This window comes from Saccostrea cucullata, unplaced genomic scaffold (genome assembly GCF_032062105.1).
Source record: "Saccostrea cucullata isolate Sc308-1 unplaced genomic scaffold, CSIRO_AGI_Scuc_v1 ctg217, whole genome shotgun sequence".
NCBI lineage: Eukaryota > Metazoa > Mollusca > Bivalvia > Ostreida > Ostreidae > Saccostrea > Saccostrea cuccullata.
This window is the reverse complement of record NW_026936638.1, coordinates 504,822-526,652: the sequence shown is the minus strand read 5'-3', so window position 1 is coordinate 526,652 and position 21,831 is coordinate 504,822. Positions and strand designations below refer to the sequence as shown.

The 21,831-nt window shown below is 33.8% G+C and overlaps 1 protein-coding gene across 6 annotated transcripts in view; it reads left to right on the top strand.

Annotated features, from left to right (window-relative positions):
• The first annotated feature begins 16,284 nt into the window (after positions 1-16,284).
• LOC134246081 (regulator of G-protein signaling 7-like) overlaps positions 16,285-21,831 on the top strand; it is a 44,107-nt gene continuing 38,560 nt past the window's right edge. For 5 of the 6 annotated variants that reach the window (XM_062728347.1, XM_062728350.1, XM_062728348.1 and 2 more), the window contains exon 1: positions 16,285-17,739. In XM_062728347.1, the coding sequence (XP_062584331.1) occupies positions 17,608-17,739 (132 nt within the window). In that variant the 5' untranslated portion in view covers positions 16,285-17,607. Of the gene's footprint in view, positions 17,740-19,492; positions 19,719-21,831 lie in introns of those variants that run through there. The other variant, XM_062728352.1, reaches the window with a different exon arrangement.

Below are 21,831 nucleotides of genomic sequence, written 5' to 3'. Positions count from 1 at the left end.
TAATTTGTATGATCTAATTCTTAGTGACATAAAGTTTCTTTCTAAATGTTAAAATTAATAGGTGATTTTTATTGAAGGGTTATGGTGGTTAGGGGGTTGTTGGTTTATACTCAAAAAGAACAAACTGTCGTTTTATATAGCGTATGAAACACTAACCTGAACTTTCAGTTTGACCAATAATATAAGAAGTAGTCAGGTTTAGACTCATTCGAAGTTACTGTTTAGTCTTATTCATTATGAAGATTAAACATGCAATATATAAACATAATAATATGACATTACTTAAAATGCAGCTCATATTGAATTGAATTTCCGCATGCTTGCCCTTATAATTATCTAATATGCTCCAAACCTTGACATACATCAAAATGTTACGAAAACGTGAATCAAATGCCTGGGTCGTCCGGAACTTCACAATGGCTATTTCATTATCAGACAGGTCAGATATTAGAATGTGTCTTGTATCAAGATGTACTTCAAAACTACCATTTGCAAAACAATGCTTTATTTCGAGTCAATCAATTACTAAACTTTGGTGATTTTTTTAAGTCTAGGTAATATACTTTGTTAACAATGCGATTTAATATTCAAATGGATACACGATGTAGAAATTCAAATGCATATATATATATATATATATATATATATATATATATATATATATATATATATATTGACCTTTGTGCATTGAGTTTTACATAATTTGATAATAGGATCTCTAAAGTCCTTGACTGAGCAAAAATTAATTTAATCAAAATATTTCCTTAATTGTGTAAAACGAACAACGATAAATAGATTTTCTTCTACCTTTATTTCACTACATTCAAACTGGACTCACCATTACAGATAAGGAAAATAGAGCTGAATATGACGACATAAAAAAGATCCCTATAAAGGATCCCTAATAAAGAAAACCAGAACTTTAAATGGGCGACAAAACTTCTTATCATTGTAGTAAATTCTGTTGAGGAATAATGCAACAGATAGGATCGAGAAATATTATAAGAAAGACCTATATAAATTGCTTAAGAAATATACTAAAGAACCGTGTAATATAATTTAGCATCTAAAATTTAACTTTTTCAATAAATTGGGATTAAAACAAGAACTACAAGAACAATGTGTTATGGTTCCAGCTGAAAAGGCTTTTAACAATATCCTAATTTTCTTTGAAGCTCATTATTACAATATATTTTTAAAGAACTTGGTTTCTACCTTTGGAAAATGGTAACTTAAAGTTAAATTTCTTAAGACGTATTTTTTTCAAAATGATATTTTAGCCTAATATATTACTTTGATTATTTCCCTCAACGAAAAGTGAATTAGATATTTTACCTATACATGGTTCCTTAACTTTAAAAAAACCCTTATAAATAAAGATACATTGATGAGATAGCAACTGCTCTACCAAGCCTCCATCTTTATACCTTATAAAAAATATTAACTGTTGTCAAAGATACCAACGTTCAGTGCTGCAGTACATTTGAGAAGTACAAGTCGAATGTGGATTCTAAATCCAAAGAACCTCTAAGAACTTAAAGAAAATTTAAAATAAAAATAAAAAATTTAACAAAAACAAAAATACAGATTTAAAAAAAATATCGATGATTTTTAAGTTTTCACTATATCAAATTAAGGATTTTACAACAATGTATAAAAGAATATTTCTACGATTACGTATTGAAAAGAAAGAAAAAAAATTTTTTTGCTTCATTACTCATTAGTGAAATATATAAAGACATGGAGATAACGAACAGTATTCAAGATCAACGTCCAGAAAACAATACTTAATAGGACCAGAGCAAACACGGACCTCCAACACATCAGAGGTGGGGTCAGGTGCCATGGAGGAGTGAGCATCCCCTGTCGACCGGTCATACCCGCTGTATGTTCCTTGTAATGATCCGAAAATAACGGGAAAATCCTTCGTCAATTCAGTGTATAAATAATGGTCTAACAATCAGTATGAAAAACGTCAGTCAGCATTTGACTCAATGATAAATTGTATTTGCTATCAAAGTATTTGCTGCTTTATCGACCATAGAACTTAAGAAATGTTGATTTTAAATGAGACTGCAGAAATTCTTGTTTCATCAACTTGTTTGTCAATAATTTACCTCGTTTAAGAAATTGTTCATATGTGAACATGCTATTGCGTATCGAATCAACTGAGATATACGTATAAACCTTTTTTTTTTTTTTTAATATTTTTTTTAATACTTTTTAAACCTAGCATGCAGGTGATGAGGGTATATTGCTGCATAAGTAAGGGAAGTTGACGATAGAAAAATTAAAGTCATCACGTTTATCATAGAGCTTGGTTGTCAGATTATCATTAACGTCTTTTTTCAAGTAAAATATCAAAATATGAAACAGACGTGTCGAACTTTGTGGTATCTTTTATCTCAAGCTCATTAGGATATATCGTATCGACACAAGAATGGAAATTACCATTGTTAATTGAACAATAGGTCGATCGTCGATGTATCTGAATGTCAGTTTGAAGGCCACAGCAAGTGATTTCTTCTTTTCACGCATCAGATTTTGGACAAATTCTGCTTCATATGAATACAAAAATAGGTTTTGCGAATAACGGGACGCTATTGGTATCCATGGAAATTCCAATAGATTGTTGGAGGACCTGGTCTGGGGACCATAAAGCTTAGACGAGCTCACTTTTGATCTCAGTCTAACTTTTCCAAAGGAATATTTAGTGGAAAAGAGAGATTGAGATTAAAAGTGAGCTGGTTTAAGTTTAACATAGATATTGTCAGTCAGAAACTCAAGCATCTTTTTTGATGTCAACTTCAGAGCACTTGTTTGTACAATCAGAATGTTTTTAACAAAATAATTTTGCAAATTACCAATGACAAGGTTAGTAAATTTCCGGGTTCCATTTTTATTGAAAAAGCAGCTGTCAATGATATCAAAAAGCCTGGACTTTAATGTATGGTTGTATATAAAGTTGAAAAGTCGTAAGTTTTTTAAAAAACTGTTAATTTTGGTTAAATCTTGTGATTTCTTTAACGTCCCTCTCGAGAATTGTTAACCCATATAGAGACGCCACCACTTGCCGGTGGAGGGCTACAAATTTTGTCCTATGCTCGACACTGAAGGTCTTTGAGCAGTGAGGGATCTTGCAAGCACCTACTGCGACACGGGGCCTCGGTTTATACGGTCTCATCCGAAAGACCGGTCTCCAAGTCCCACAGTACAGTTCTTGAATATTTTGTTGCACAGTACTCTTGGAGTTTCTCCTTCACTACGCTTCATATCTTAGTGGGGAGTAAAGAAAAAGGCTTGGTTGAACATTTATTGAAACCCGCTATGTATCTTTGTAAAGATTCTTATGAAGTTTCGGAATCCAATATATATATATATATATATGGTAGTTCAACTTCATTTTGGTTCTTTGGGATATTAAAAATATTTAAAACTTACATGATTTTGAAGAATTTCTTCCTTAGAAAGGGAAATATGAGTATAAGTTGGATTACCACTTGTAGAATCAAATCCAGGTTCTTCTAAAATACAATTAATATAATGAGCCTTACAAACAAAGACAATGTTGTTACCTGCTTTGTCAGCAGGGACCAGTAGGTACTGATCATGTTATCTATCTAATTCTGTTTTCACTTCCGGACTATTGAACACAGAAGGATAGATGGTGTTCATATTGCCCCTCAAAGTTTTTAAAATACGCGATTTTAACATGGATCTTATATATTTAATCCATTCTGACAAAGTTTCAACATCTTCTTTTTCATATCTGGCCCATCGTCTGGCGTAATCTTCAACAGAATCTATAATATTTATGAAATTCCGACGCCAGTTGAAGGATTGGGGTTCACTATATTTAGGACCTTTTAAAATCCTCATTATTAACTATATTTACGTCACCTGTAATAGCGTGTTCAGCAGGACTATAGTTGTGGGTGAAGCAGAACGAGAACATGATGGTGGATTATGTTTCAGGTACTCGATATCCAGGCCATGTAAAGCTTTTTGTAATTGAAAAGTTGGAAGTTTCATATTTTGATGATTTAATGACTATAAACGATAAGAACCAACTAATAATTAATTTGAATGACAGACGAAATGACCAGATTTTCCATGCTCAACTTTCCTTACTTGTGAAGTAATATTTTAATGTCACATGCATCTAAGGATTAAGACTTTTATCGTTTTATAATAAACCATAAAGATTTTTTTAGAGAGTTACTAAATGTAAATAAGCTCCACTTATTAATAGTCCCTTAGTTGAGAAAAATAAATATCAAAAATATATATAATGGAACAGTTTCATTAGAGAACATAAAACTTACCAAAAAACATCTCAAAATATTGCTGAAAAAAAGTTTTGGTCGGATGCATTTTACGAGGGTCGGTAAGCAACTAAGCACATTTGAAAAAAAAACAACCTTTATTTTAGGCTTTAAAGCCTAATTAAGGTTTCTACAAACGATCTTCAAAGTACTCGTAAATTACACATATTGTGGTTCTCAGAAATACTAACTTCAAGAGAGATAATTCTGTTTTAAACAAGGCTTGTTCCTGGGTCGCTTACAATTCTTTGACTTTAGCTCAGCAATATACCACAATACACATAACCGAAGTTTGATTGATTGTTTCTAAAATAATTTTGAAAAGCAGAACAAGGTATTTTCATACGCCACCAATGCCCACCATTCGCCAAAAATTTAGTCCCTTCTATATTTCAAACTCAGTTTACCATTTCTATTTAAAATTATCCAACTGTGACGAAGAAAGAAAATATGCTCTTCTAAATCTCTTACATCTAAATATATGATATATATAAGTAAATATAAATAAATATTTCATCTAGTCAGAAACCACTGAAAATACCTTCTGTTCTGCTTTTCAAAATTATTTTAGAATCAACCAATCAAACTTCAGTTATGTTGGATTTTAACACAGGAGTTCGCGTACCTATCAATTTTGCCGAAATGTTCGGTAAATAAAAAAGATACGTATTACGTATTTTTTTTATTTAATGAAAAATTTCGGTATAATTGATAGGTACGCGAACTCCTGTGGATTTTAAAAGCTTCCAATCTATATACAGATTTGAGTAAAAAAAAAAAAAATCCGTAAAAAGGGTTTTTTTTCTCTCTAAGTAAACGATCAAAACTGTTTTTGTTTTTATATCATTTTGTTTCTTTATATAACAACTTAACCATATGTGAAAATAAGAAAAAATTAGATATAGGAAACATAAAAATAACTAATATATCCTAAAAATGTGAGAAAAGTAGAGAAATGCGGATTAGCCAATACTAGTATCCATTTAAATTAAATTATTAATGTCATTTTGGAAATATCGTATCATAGAACCTATATGGTAATATCTTTTTATGCAAGAAGAAAAACATTTGATATTTGAAATAAAAGTAGGCATCACATGATTGGCAACAGTATTTTGTTTTTATTTTTCTAGGAAAAAGCAACGACCTTGACCTGACCTTGCCTCCAATATAAAACGGTCAAATTTAGTCTAACTGATATCATCACTCTGTGATATTGTCTTCTTGTTTCTTTGGAATTTTCATTATTTTTTAAATACAAGATATATGAGAAGAATCCCTCCCAAAATTTCCCATATGCTACATCATAACTGACAAGTACTACAAGAATGATTTTGATACAAAGATTCTCCAGATATTGACAGAGGTGTATACATCAAATAAACCTGGCCGACCATGCGAAGCAGAGAGAAGACTTGCAATCAATGCTCCGATTTGTTGCAAGTCCAAAGATGGAAAGATCAGACCCGTACGTGATTTAGTGTTAAAAATCGACAAGGAAACTCTCCACGGCCAAGTTAAGTTGCCAGATAAACCACAAGATTGATTTATGTGCAATATTAAACTTTCGCTCATATCGATACAAGCAACAGAATAACGCTTAGAACTTTGAGGAATCCTAATCGTATACGTTAGTATTGTGGGGATATATGCATATATGGAAACGTATCTATATAAAAAGAATTCTCAAAGTCGCTCATTTCTTTAAAATAATAACTTGTCATTGGTATTTGGCAAAATTATTTTGTTAAAAAACATTCTGATTGTACACACAAGTACTATGAAGTTGACATCAAAAAGATGTTTGGGTTTCTGATTAACAATACCTACCGGTATGTGTTTTTTTTCCTTTTGGAGACTAGGTCTTCCAACAATCTATGGAGTTCCAAAGGTTTCCGATGGTGCTAAAACAGCAGACCTATTTTTGTATGAAGCAGAATTTGTCCAAAACCTTATACATGAAAAGAAAAAAAACACTTGACAACTCGACATTTTGATATATCGATGTCGTATTGTCAATTAACAATGGTTATTTTTATTCTAACGTCGATATGATATATCCCGGTGAGCTTGGGATACCAAGAGTCTGACACATCTGTTTCATATATGGATATTTTACTTAAAAAGACATTTATGGTAATCTAACTACAAGCTCTATGATAAACGTGATAACTTTAACTTTCAATCGTCAACTACCATTACTTATGCAGCAAGATACCTTCATCACCAGCATAAGGCGTTTATATCTCTCTGTTGATTCGATATGCAAGAGCATGCTCTATGTATGTTTAATTTCTAAAACGAGAAATACTTACAAACAAGTTGATGAAACAAGAATATCAGCAGTCTCGTTGAAAGTCATCATTTTGTAAGTTTTATGGTCGACACAATGACCTTGTCAGCAAATAGAATTTATCATTAAATCAAATGCTTACTGACTTTTTTCATACTGATTGTTTGGACGTTATTTACACACTGAATTGACGACAAATTTTCCCGTTATTTCCCGATCATGACAAGGAGCACACTGCAGGTGTGCTCACTCCTCCATGGCACCTGATCCCACCTCTGATGTTCGGGAGGTCCGTGTTTGCTCTGCTCCTATTCTATATTGTTTTATGGACTTCTGAGCTTGAATATTGTTCGTTATTGACATATATCTCATTACATTAAGAATTTAAGATGAACAGCATTCTAACAGCAGATAGCATTAGATAGTCATTAGATCGACCATAGAATTTTTGAAATGTTGACTTTAAAAGAGATTCTTGATATCCTTATATCATCAACACATTTGTTAATATCCTGTCTTGTTTTAGAAATTATTCGTATTAAGAATATGCTGTCGCTTATCAAATCTATTGGGAGACATTAACCCCATGTGCAAATGATAGTGGTTTATTGGACATAAATGAGGGAAGAAAAGACTATTGAAATTTCAAGTCATCAAGTTATTCATAAAGTTAAGTTGTCAGTTTGCCATCAATGTTTTCTCTAATAACACACCCAAATATGAAACAGATGTGTCGGACTCTGTGGTTTCTTTTATTTTGAGTTCAATCGGATATCAGAAATAGAAATAAAACTGTGAGATCCTCATATGAAAACAAAAACAGGTCTGCAAATTACAAGACACAGTTAGTACCCATGGGAATTCCAACATGTCTTCCAAGACCACATAGAAACTATTGTCAACAAGTAAATCGGGAATCTTTAAAACACTAGTAACATCCTCGAGGTACTTGAGAGTAGAATCGGAAAGTTTTAAATGATAATTTTACTGATGACCAATAACTTTTTATCAATTCCAAGAAATATGCATAGTTTCTTCGCTGTTATTGATCCACGTATTTCAAAGATGTGTCAATGAAGACAATCTCTGTTTGCCTCAACTCAAATGGAGACGCCACCAGAGAGCTGCAAATGTTGACCTCCATGTATGCCCTCAGTAGCACTGAGGGATCCTTTTTCGTGCCTGCACCTAAGTTGCGACACGGGACGTCGACTCTTCGAAGTTCAGATTTGTATTTTTTTTTTGTGACAAGATCTTTACTTTAGTACCGACATATTTGACCTTTTGACCCTGGAATTTGTCCCACTTTTGCAAATTTTTACCAGACTTTAATCTTGATCATAACTTTTGAACGGTTAGTGATTGATCTTTCATGCTTCATTTGTACATTGCTTGTGATAAGATTTATAGGGGTATCTCTAACTTTGACCTTTGACTCTGTCCACAATTTTTGGTTGATGCTAGGGCTTTCATATATGTCACATGCGTTTTCCTTGTGACATGACATTACCTTGGTACAAATATTTTCAATCTCTTGAGTTTGGCCTAATATTGAAAAACATTTGCTATATCTCTGGATCAGTGGATGCTAGAATTTCTATATTTGAACATGTATGTATTTCTTTTGAAAAGGCATTTCTTTGGTTATCAATAATCTATATAAAGCTTTTGGGCTTGACGTTTGATACAATTTGAAATCACAAGATTTCAACAGCTTAAAAACTTACGACTTTTCAACTTTATATACAACCATTCCCCACTATACATTAAAGTCCAGGCTTTTCGATATCATCGACAGCTGCTTTTTCACTAAAAACGGAACTCGTAAATTTACTTTCCTTGTCATTGTTCATTTGCAGAATTATTTTGTTAAAACACATTCTGATTGTACACACAAGTACTCTGAAGTCGACATCAAAAAGTTGCTTAACTTGAGTTTCTGATTGACAATATCTATGTTGTTTTGGAGACCAGGTCGTCCAACAATCTATTGGAATTCCTGTAGGTACCAAGTGCGCCCCGTTATTAGCAGACCTATTTTTGTACTCCTATGAAGAAGAATTCGTGCAAAATCTTATGCGTAAAAAGAAGAAAACACTTGCTGTGGTCTTCAACTCGACATTAAGATATATCGGCTTCGTATTTTCAATTAACAATGGTAATTTCCATTCTAATGTCGATATAATATATCCTAATGAGCTTGAGATAAAAGATACCACAGAGTCTGACACATCTGTTTCATATTTGGATATTTTACTTGAAAGAGACGTTAATGGTAATCTAACAACCAAGCTTTATGATAAACGTGATGACTTTAACTTTTCCATCGTCAACTTTCCTTACTTATGCAGCAATATATTTTCTTCACTTGCATGTGGAGTTTATATCTCTCAGTTGATTCGATACGCAAGAGCATGCTTTACGTAAGAACAATTTCTAAAGCGAGGTAAATTATTGACAAACAAGTTGATGAAAGAAGAATTTCAGCAGTCTCGTTTAAAGTCATCATTTCGTAAGTTTTATGGTCGATACAATGACCTTGTCAGCAAATATACAATTTATCATCGAGTCAAATTTTGACTGAGAATTTTCATACAAATTGTTAGTCAATTATTTATACACTGAATTGCATGACGACGGATTTTTCCGTTATATCCCGGTTGGGATGCTTACTCCTCCATGACACCTGATTCAACTTCTGATGTTTTGGAGGTCCGTGTTTGCTCTGCTCATATTTTGTATTGTTCTATGGACTTTTGATCTTGAATACTGTTCGTTATCTTCATATGTTTCATACATGTATACCTTTAAAAAACTTTAACCTTGGTCATAGCTTTTAAATGGTTGGACCTATGGCATTCATGGATATGTTATATATATTCCATTGAGAAGGCCCTTCCTTGGGTACAAATATTTTTATCTCTTTAACTTGAAGTTTGGTCTGATTTTGTAAAATTTACACCTTGGTCAAGTCTTTTTAGCAGTGGGTTCTAAGGTTTTAATACCTCACATGTATACATGTATTTATTGTGAAAAGATCTTTCCTTTAGTATTAACAACTTTTCGCACAGGGTTTCATTTTTCACAAGTGTATTCCTTTCGACAATACACTTTCTTTGTGTTCCAATATTTCATTTAATCTCTTGACATTGTCCAGAGCTTTACTTGCATTTGGGAAAATATTTCATTAGCTGTCATACGGGGGCATCAGCAAAGCCCGTTATGCATAAATTATCCCATGTTTCCCACTACATGTATTTGATGTTCCTGGCAAACTATACAACTTGACAGTGATTCCTTATATTTCCATTTCCATTTCATTGTGAAATAAAATTGTAGATTTAGACTTTAAAAATGTAGAAATAGATTTAAATTACACGGGGGACTCCCATGCCAGTTTCAAAAACCCTCGACCACTGACGCCAGTTAAACACAAGGGCAGCCGCACGAGATTTACATGCATATTTGGCCTCCTTAGCATCAGAGACAGATGCGCACGAGATTTGTATGCATATTAGGCTTCCTTAGCCCAAGACCTATCGACCTGCCTAATTTACATTTCGGTAGAATTATCAAGAAATCAACTCTGCTAACTTTAAAAGAGTTTTCACAGAGGAAATAATTAGAAATGGAAATATTCACTAATAAATCTATCGTAAATGGCCTAGTTTATTTATGCGTTCCAACGATTTACTTGAGATGTCGTTTGGAATTTAAATGATATTGACCATATGCTAAAATAAAATGATCATTTTTATAAATTAATTTATTGAGACATTTTTTTAAATATTTGCCTCAAGTACATCATTATAATATATTTCTTAAATGAAAATATGTCACCGATTTATTGTCGTTGAACAATTTGTTCGTCTACACAAGTAAGGATTATCATACATAAATTGTATGTTTGTTTATACCACCTTACAATTATTTTACCAAAGGTGAATAAACCTTTACACCCACCGTAGTTGTTGTTTCTCTTGCTAGACATCATCGACAAATTTAATTGATAAGATATAATCTTGAACATCAGCAGACTTTGTCTTGCAAAGACATTGACCATGTGAGAACTGCCAGTAGAACACTGCACCTGCGCAATGGCTAATTAAGAACTCCTTCAATAGAAATTACTAGATTTAGTTTTTATCAGCAGCACTATACATTGTAATAATATTTCATAAATACTACCAATAGTAAAAATGCTTAACAAAGGTAATGTAAATTAATTGATTGTGTTATATATTATCAAGTGCCTTTTGAGTCATAATTGCCTGGAACCGTTAGGCAAAGGTTTGGTTCGAGGGTTCGGTAAAACAAATTCTGCCCGAGAATCTAACCCAGTCAATAATCTTTAAAAATGTTTTCTGTTAAATTTTGCGTTGACTTAAATGTTGCAATGCAGATTACGACATTTTGATGCAAATTTCATGTACGCTATACGGGAATATTTTACTGACTGGGTTCGAGAGCAACGTGCGTTTGCTCGGACGCAAGAACCAAACATTAATTAGGCCGTTATTGGAGGGGTTGACAGGGTGTTTTTTAACTGAGAACACAGTCATTAATGTTTTATTATACCTCTTTCCTATTATTATCCCATCTGACCCATCACAACTGAATTGGTGGGGATGTAGCAACAAAATTGTGTGTTTGTTTGTGGGAGAATGAGTGACTGCTGTGCCAAATGGAAGTGACCTAATTTGATGTCGAATGCTGCCTTGATTTATATATATTCTTTTTAAGAGGGGATGTTTCCTTTGCGGTGCCCTTCTTTTAGCATATTTTGCGCTGACTTCCAAGTTTGTCATAATTGATATAATATATCAGTAGGTGACCCATTTGCAACCTACAGTGTGACGTAAAAATGTCAATTTAGTGGCGGTCCAACATCTTATCAAGAGGTCCAAAATCCCAGTCAGCGGTCCAAAATCAATATTTTTGGACCGCTCAAAAACCTGGAAAATTGCTAGATTAATTGTTTAGTACATATTTATAGAGATGAAATAATACGTGTTAGTGCAAAATTGATGTCTTTGGAACAGTTGATGCTTTCACATTTTCAAAGATTACAGTACCCTTAAAGATACCAACAATTTTAACTTTTTGAACTTGACCTTGGATTTTGATCTACTTTAAAAAAAATTATCCTTGGTCATAATTTTTGAATGGTTGATTATTGCAGTGTTCCCATATCTTACGGGTACTGTATACAGTGTATTTATTTAGACAATCCTTTCTTTGTGTAAAAACATTCTTGTTCTTCAAAACCTTCGAAAACTTTCGTCAAAAGCTGCCATATGGTGGCATCAGTGTTTCACAAATTGGAAAAAGTTGCAAAGAGTCTTCTTCCTCTCTTGAAGAAGTGTTTGAATAAGTTTTAGACTAAAAGAATATAAATCCAGTTAGTTTAAAAAAGGTGCGTGATTAGTGCCCATTGGAATTCCAACAAGTTGTTGAAATACAGTATTTCTAAAGCCTTTATACATAGATATTGCAAAGAGACTCCAGCACATGTTCAGTTTCAACTTCAGAAAGACTGTGTATACATCGGAATGATTCCAACAAGGTATTTAAAAGTTGTCCAGACACAAGATATGAAATTCTTCGTATTTGTTTTCTATTGAAGAAATCATTGATTTTTTTATGTGAAAAATCCTGTTCTTTCATATATCATTAGTAATATTATTAAGCGTTAAAAAGTCGTGCGTTTTTGTGAAGTTGATTTTGAAAAATTTTACAAAAGATTTTTATCTGTAATAGTGTCGATAAATATAGTCGCTATTTCTCAGTGCAGGACAAAGGTAAACAAATAGAATTGCTATGACTAAATAAATTATTAACTCACCTACAATGATGGTTCATGTGAGCTTCTTTGATTACTTTCGTCTGTCGTTTATCTATTAACATTATTAGCTTTTCATACCTTTGACTTCTTTTTATTAAAAACAGAGGGTCAATTTCAACCAAACTTACTATAATGTAAAAGGCAAAGAACATGAACAGTGATCTAACTTTTAAACAAGATGTGTTTGTGAAACACTGATGCCCCCGTGTGGCAACATAGCAAAGATTAAACTTTTCTTAAATGCAAATTTAATATATTGGTACCAAAAGAAGGGTATTCTCACTGGAAATACAATTGTGAAATACGAAAGTAGGCCAAGGTTAAAGTTTTTTCATAAGTACAGAAAAAATCTTCAAGGCCAAGGTCATTGGTATCCAATGAAAGGCCTTGCCACAAAAAGTACACATGTAAAGTATGGAAGCCCTAGCCCTAACCGTTCAGAAGTTATGGCCAAGGTTAAAAACAATTTTTAAAAGTAGGTCAAACTCCAAGGTCAAGGTCAAGGGTCTTGCTAATAAATGAAAAGTCTTGTCACAAGATACGTTATTTACGTAAAATATGAAAACACTAGCTCTAACTCTTTAAAAGTAATGGTCAATGTTTGCTTTTTAAAAGTAGGTTAAACTCCAAGGTTAAGGTCAAAGGTCAAAGTTCTAGGTATCTAATGAAGGGTCTTTTCACAAGGATTATATAAATGTGAAGTATGAAAGCCCTAACCCTTACCGGTCAAAAGTTATGGCTAAGGTTAAAGTTTTTTCACAAGTACAGAAATCTCCAGGGTCAAAAGGTCATTGTTGTTAGTATTTAATGAAAGGTCTTTTAACAAAGAATACATATGTGAAGTATAAATGTCCTGGTATCTACTGTTCAAAAGATATGGCCAAAGACCAAAGTTAAAGTTTGGAATTTTTGTCCAAAAGTGGGTCAAACTCCAGGGTCAAGGTCAAAAGGTCAAACTTGGAGGTACCCAAAGAAAGGTCTTGTCACAAGGAATCCTTACTTTATCTTAATTCTCTTCGTGCCAGGAGGCACACAAGGCCTGGACAATTCACTTCCACTGGGTCGGTCTGAAGCTGCACAGCATGCCGTGTTCCAGGATTTCCAGACAGCATTGCTTCTCTCCACCTCCACCATCCGTCGCCATGTTTTCTTGGGGCGGCCTCGCTTCCTTCTCCCTTCAGGCGTCCACCCGAGGGCCACAACACAGTCATCCATGGGATCCTTCCTTAGCACATGGCCGATCCAGTTCCATCTCCTCCACCTCACCTCGCCACTGATACTTTCTGCTTCTGCCATCTCCAGAACTTTCTTGTTCAAGGTATGTGCTGCTGCCATCTGACCTTAAGGATCCTTCTGAGGCACTTGGTCTGAAAGACGTCAATCTCCTTTTCCTCTGTCTTGGTAAGCTTCCAGGTCTCACATCCGTATAATAATACAGAGAGGACCAGGCTCTTAAAGAGGGAGATTTTTATCTTTCTGTTGATGTCTGTAGCATTTCAGATGTTGGCTAGCCTCCTGAAGGATGCACCGGCCAGTGCTATCCTCTTCCTGATATCAGCAGTTCCTCCTCCATCCTTAGTGAAATTAGCGCCGAGGTATGTGAAGCTGTCCACCTCGTCGGCTTTGCCGTTTCCAACTATCAGGCTGCTTTCACTCTTGCTATTACTCTTCATCACTTTGCACTTCTTGGCATTCAGCTTCAACCCAACTTTTGCGGAGTTTTCTTCCAGTTTTGATGTCTTAGACTGAAGATGGTCCATTGCTGATGAGGTCAATGTCGTCCGCAAAGTCGAGGTCATCAAGCATAGTGGTGAAGTCCCATCTAATTCCTGTTCTCTTTCCTCTGACAGTCTGTTGCATCACCCAGTCTATCACTAGGAGGAACAAGAAGCTTGACGTGCAGCATCCTTGTTTGACACCAGTTATCACAGGAAAAGGGCCTGTGGTCTCCTTAATTGTCATCAATCACAGAGCACTGAAGTGATGACAACGAGACCACAGACCTTTTTTTTGTCACAAGGAAGACACATGTGAAATATGAAAGTCATAGCTCCACTAAATCAAAAGTTATGGGCAAGGTTAAAGTTTTTGCGGACAAACAGACAGACAGAGAGACAGCTAGACAGACAGACAGACGGACACGACAAAAACTATATACCCCCAAAACTTCGTTTACGGGGGCAAAAAAATCCATAAACAATAAGAATATGTGAATAGGGCACAAAACACGGACTCCTGGAAATTTCAGAGGTGGGATCAGGTGCCATAGAGGAGTAGGCATCCCCAGTTGACCAGTCAACTCCGTCGTGAGTCCTATATATTGATCAGGTAGACGAAACTATGATCCTTAGTCAAAAGTATAAAACATACAGTATAAAACAACGGCCTAACAATCGGTATGAAATTAATCAGCCAAAATACGGTTATATTTGCTAACAAGTCATTATAACGACTATAAATTTTACGAAATGCTGCATTTAAACGAAGCTCTTGAAAATCCTGAATCATCAATTAATCAGTAGGTGGCCTTGCATTAAAATTTGATCGTACTCAGAACAAGCTCTTGAGTAGCAAATAAGTAGGGAGACCTCGGGGTAGTGTGGACCCATATAATGGGAAATCAAATTTAGCATGTAAATATATAAGAAAAGGTCTTCTCGAATCTATTTAGTCATCATATTTATATGGGAGCTTCCTCGGGTAGTGTAGAATTAATTTTGATCAACTCATGGCCCCTGCTGAAGCCATAAAAGGCGATCAAAGATTTACTTAGGATGTATAGGAGAAGAATAAAAGTGTTAGAGTGGCTCATTAAAACGTCATAAAGTAAGGGGTAATGTGAACCCTCCATAACAAAAATAAAATTCCTCACCAATACTATTACAATAACTATAATTGCACAAGTTTTTTCAGTTAAAAAACGTCAACATTATTCCTTCTACTTCTCTGAATCAGAAAACGATGAGATCGGGTGCATAAAGAGCTCTTTGTGAAATGCAATATTTTCTTTGATGATCTTCATATGCTTCTGAGAAAGGTTTAATTGTAGCTCAGTGACAGTCGATTGTTTTTCTTGGACGTTCTGCATTCATCGAAGAACTTAACGTTAGCAAGACTTGAGAAAGGCACAGATGCACGCACTAGCTAGTAACCATGCTATAAAAATATCCAAAATATTATTTACTTTATAGACTTCAAAGAATTTATCTATGTCTATACAAGTGAAGATATATGTCGCATGCTGAAATGTTAACTTCCTTTAAAAATCCAAACTTTTTATCAAATAAATGCTGTGCCTTTAGAAAGCAGATATGTATTTGTAAATTGATTAAAACATTTTAATTATTTTCATTAAAATGTACCCAATGCACCAGTGTATACGTCCCTGGATATCATAAATATATATAACGGGACAGTTTCAGGTAACGTTCTATATTCGGCTTATTTAACGCTACTCACAGGATGCCTTGATTATAGGGAATTGAACATTACTGTATAAAAATGCAATTTATTATCATTTCATTTCATTAATCATCGTATATACCTGTAAACTATATATACTTATGAATAATATATTCCAAAATAATGCATTTGTAAGATATGTTAAATAATTATCTGTACAAAGAATCTCCTATAGTCATTTGTAAAGTCGTATATTTCCTGTCTATACACACTAGAGGCTCTGTTCAAATTAAATCTAAACAACTTGCCGCCACATGATATTTTCTTGCTGAACAGCATCAGTTTGATGCTTGTATGTTTACGCGCTGTTTAGTAGCCAGCCGTTATCCTATGTGCGTATCGATCGACTCAGCAAAACCATTCAATATGTTTATGATATTCAAAATGGCGCTTATGAAGAACTTTTGCATGCGTCCGTTCGACATCCCGGCTATGTCGTGGATTTTGTTGTGTTTGACCACAGTTTGTGAAGATATTTAGATACTCTCTTAGCCGACTTGATGCTATGGAATGTTATTGTGTATTTTTGTTGAAATCGGATCTAATTAGCGCTTGAATTTGGTTCTACTGAATTCCAAAACCTGCTTCAGTTGCAGACGAGAATAGAAGGAGGTCTCTATCTCGTGCGCTTGAGCGATTACACAGAGATTTTTTTTTATTTCTTCTGATTCTTCACTGATTAAATTGAATGAGACCATATTGCTTAACTCGATTATTGATTGTCGTGTTCCAGGAACCTCTCAGAAACTTAAAGCTGAAGTCTATAACAATGTGACTACGGAGTGCACTGTGTGTTTGCTGAGGGCTTCAAATAATTGATTCAAATCATGATTTCAATCGGAAAACTGGTAATTAAAATTCTTGTGTACAGAAAGGTATTTGAATTCTAAAACACTGAAAAGAGTATGTATTTGCCGACCATTAAACTTTTTTAAGTGTCGTCGATGTGAATTCCATGAAAACGTTCGATGAGTGTTTTTTAGTAAGGCTATGGATAAAGCACAATACAAGATGTTTCTTGTTTCTGCGGAGATGAATATCGAGTTTAATTGCAAAGAATTCTATTTGAAATATCTTGTTTCCAGATCAATCAATTAAAAGGAGAGAAGGAAAAAACGAGAAATAGATGTACGCTGCAAAGAAAATGGATTGGTAAAACAATTTGTCAGTAGTCTGCGAAGCGAATGCTAGCAATCAGTAATCAGAGCGATCGCGAAAACTCGCATGATGTTTTAGCAGATTCACATTATAATTTTCTGTGAGTTCAATAAAAAGGGGAAGAAAATGTGTTAAACGTTTTCTCCTCTTTAGATGATCATTTGCACACTGAGAAATTGTTTTATACAAGGGACCCCAGAAGATTTCAATCTGAGATTATTGGCGGTATCTGCGATAATATTACAGTCGGTGTATCTGACACCATGGACCATCAGCTAGATTATTGATTGAATTGAGTTAATGTCCAAAAAATAGCGTGTGCTTTATGCGACGATAAAAAAAAAACCATAGTGGGAAAGTAGATCTGGGGAAAAAATATGATTTGTCTACCTTGTAAAATTCAGAGAGACTTTTCTCTGTTAATATACAAGTGTATTTGAAGTCTCTCTGGATTCTGCATTGTTTTGTGAGGTTGTGTCTAGAGAGCCACTAAGTGAGCACTAGTGAGTCCTTCACAGCAGAAAATGGCATTAACTTCAAGTAGACCCCTGTATAAACAGCGGACTGAATCGCTGCCCAACACTTTGACCTCTGTTATGTTTGGTAATGGTCAAATCAACCCAGAGGATAACCCCAACTACCTGGTTTACAAAAAGGTAGGTGTTTAGGCATGAATTTTTAAAAAGATTTCTTCTTTTGCGTTTTGTATCTTAAAAATTAAAATCCAACTTTTGGTTAGGTTATGTACATCTGTTGCAATAATAACTGTTGTTGTTGACAAGTCCTGTATAGATTTTGCATTCACAGCAAACTAAATAAATTTGCAATAAAATTCAATTTTTACAGTAGTAAATATAAAGTACAGTGTACGTATAAAGAAGACCAAAAAATCATTGGAAATCTTTTTTGGTCCTTGTATATTATAATTATATTTACTGTCGCTGGCTGCTCGTCAGTTATATCCCGTGGTACATCTTGGACCACGTGCATTAACAACTTCGTTGCAGATAAATTGCAACAGAGGGGTATTTTTCCAACATCTTACAGCTATCCTTAGTCTGCAAACAATATTTGAATATATTGTTTCCAATCTGAATTTCGTCAAAGATGTTCTTGATCAATTTTGATACCATCTACGCATGCTTGGGAAAGCATTCGGCATACAATAACTGCAACTAGTGCACAACTATATATATCTTTTTTAGTACATAAGTAAATTGTAGAAAAATGTCACATATAATGAAAGGATCAAGATAATCTTGAGCGTCAAGGTGATTAATATTATCTCCGTCACAGACTACTTGTGATTACTGATGCTGAAAAGTGAAAATGTATATATTATGTATAGTTACCTGTTGTGCCTGGTATAAGCATTGATAGGAACTGTTTCATATGAATGAACAATGAATATTTGGAACGAATAGATTTTAATGATTATAGTTGTGTATGGTTTAAAGTATACATACAAACGAAGTAAAATTGTTGTCTTAGAGTAAAGACCAATTGAATAGTAACCTTTTGATGCTGGAACTGAACGATAAAAAAAATAAAATCACAGATACGTGTGCACTGAGCATTCAAAGGTATTCAACCATTTCTTTGCGCTTTGTGTACACAAAACCTAGTTTTTGTTTCAAACAAGCGAACTGCTTGCATACAAACATGACTCAGAACTGTTAAAATGAAAAGATATTTATCATCCCTTGGTTCTGTCTAGTTGCCCAACCTCTGCCAAATCCTACAGACGGTTTCTTTTTTCTTATAGAATGATTCTAATTGTGAAGGGTTGAAAAACAAGGGGAAATCTTGGTTCCTAACACGCTTCTTTTTCAGCAATGTTCACAATTATCTCCAGTCCTCAGACAAATACATGTCATTTTCCTGATATATATCATCAATATGTTAGAATGTGAATATCCTTGGAAAGATGATGCGGTACTTTTCCAAGATGAACGATGGATTCCGTATTTTTTCTGGCCCCCTTATCAAGAATGTTAGCAAAAGACAAGATGCTGTACGTCACGTCTTTGTTGCAATATTCCAACCACATTCTATCAAGAAAGGCAGTCTTGCTAATGTAAAGATATTGATCTAGGTCCAAATTGTGTCGGAGACGTACAAAAACTGGTTGGAAAAAACCCTGTCTAGGGCTAAATGTTTAATAAAAAAAAAATCTCAATCATAAATTCATCAGGTCCGCAATATAAGATTCACAGTCGGTGAAACATGCAATACTTTATGCAGGTAACTCACTGCAGATTTGGTAGTAACTGTACATGTAGATGATTTTATTCTCAAAGAGCGTTTAGATTTCAAGATGGTCAGATAAAGATGTTTATAGATAAAACATTATCCGGAAATAAGTTGGTCAGTGTTTGGTTTTATGACGTAGCTGCTGATGCGAACATCCCATATGACTGCATTATGGATTTGATTCGTGGAGATTTTATATTCCCAAATGTTTCAGCTGAAGGCAATTTCTCCATAAAATGTCAATAGTATTTTATAGACATTAGTATATTATATTAATGGCGATACATAAACTTAATAACACTGCTCCGTTTGGGACCGATAGAAAGTGATTGGCAGAGAAATCAGCTGGCTATTTGGTCGATACGATGCTGACTGTCGAGCGGTAAGTCCCATGCAGTGCATTTGATTCAGATTGATGAACTGTCCAGAGTAACATTTGAAGCTTAAACCAGCAACTCTCTGTTAAAGTTGATTTTTCTGAACGATTACGACAAATTATGAATCATCCTCTTTTAATATTTGCCCGATTGTTTACTGTATTTATCATGTTTATCTGTTTATTGTTGAACTTTTATTTCAATCATTTCATTTTTGGAAAGGGGGGTGGGGGGTGACATGACTTGCTTATAGGCCCATAAATTAACACTATCTTCTAACAATTGTCTCTCTCTCTCTTTTTTAACATATATCTTAATTTACTTCCATAGTCATGATGATGCATTTCTCATATTTTTTGTAAAACATGAATTTATTTGATTTCAATCATTTCATTTTTGGAAAGGTGAAAAGCTGAAACTTATGTGGAAGCATTCTGGGGTTGATAATTGTTCACATCATGAGGGGGTTTGTGTTTTACATAGAAATATATAGGAAAAATCTTTATTTTTTATGCTGCATGAAATAAATTGACAATAACTTCTATGATCTTCATATTGTCACTTTTTTTATTTAAAAAAAATACAATGTGTCCAGTTTCCACTACTTTTCATCAACATGATCAACTGTGGCTGCAGTCATAGACATATTGCCTGACTTAATATATGAAAATGTTTTTTTTTTCCTCTCTCTCTCTCTCTAAATAATTGAGTTTCATATTGAGATGATTCTTGGAAACATTCAAACCTTGAAATCTGGAATTTAGGGGGGCTGTCAAAAAGAAGATAATTTGCAGGGCTGTAAGCTAAAGTATTGAAGATAAATTTTCACATTCATAGTATGGATGAAACAGCCTACTCATCGCTTCTATATATTATTCAAGGTTTTTGATTAGCCAATGTACAACTAAGTGAAAATTAACAAATACATTTTCAAATAAATGTAAGATCAATCAAGGTTGTTGAAATTTACAAATTGTCCATGAAATTTATTAGAAATCTGGCACAAATATGAAAACATTATCACCAACCATTCAAAAAATATGAATTTATTTTTTCAATTATTAAATTTTCTGGATACATAAGGGATGTTAGTCTTCACTTTTCAGCATTAAAATTGATCTATCATCTATGTTATATGTAGCTTTATACATAAAACCATAACACTACAGCTCTGCTTATAATGAATTATATGAAAACCCTCACATCAACCATTCGAAACTTATCACCAAGGTTAAACTTTTTTTTGCAAAAAAAAAAAAATCAACAGATTGATGATTTTTCTGTTTAAGCTGATAAGACAAAGTCTTGTCAGATGTTAATCATTTATTCTGCATTACAATCAAGTTATGTCTTGAATATAAGGACATAATTTTTATGCTCCTAAGGGAAGATTTCAGGGCACTTTTTTCTGGCTTGCTGGCTGTCTGACTGTTTTTCCACAAAAACTTTAACCTTGCATAACTTTTGATTGATTGAAGTTATGGCTTCAAGTATATATTTCTTAAGACAAGACCTTTCTTTGGGTATCAATATATTTGATCATAAGCAAAATTTTACAAAGCTTTAACCAAAATTAAGCCATATCATTTTTGATTGGTATTAGGGCTTTCATACTTTAAATGTTTATTCCATACGACAAAACTTTTCTTGAATACCAAAGTTTTGATTCCCTGACCTTGACCTTTGTGTTTGACCCACTTTTAGAAAACTTTAAATTTGGCCATGACTTTTTAGGGTTGGGGCTTTTATGTTTCACATGTGTAAATCTTGTGACAAATTTTTTCTTTGGGTATTATTTATTTTGACCTTTTTCTCTAGACATTAGAGTTTGACCTATTTTGAAAATTTGAACATAACCTTAATTTGGAATGACTTGTTAACTGTTGGTGTGGGTTTTTTTTCACATGTGTATTCCTAATGACAAGACCTTTCCTTTATTAAATCTTGAACATCTAGCAGACAAACTGTTTGCATGATTATAATGACTAAATATTCAAATGTTTACCAAACTGCAAATGTTAGAAATCCCTGACCAGACAGTAAAATTGTGTGACTTGAGTCCAGAGTGGTTTTAGCTTTAAGAAACTAATGATACTCAGGTGACTGTTGAGGCCCATT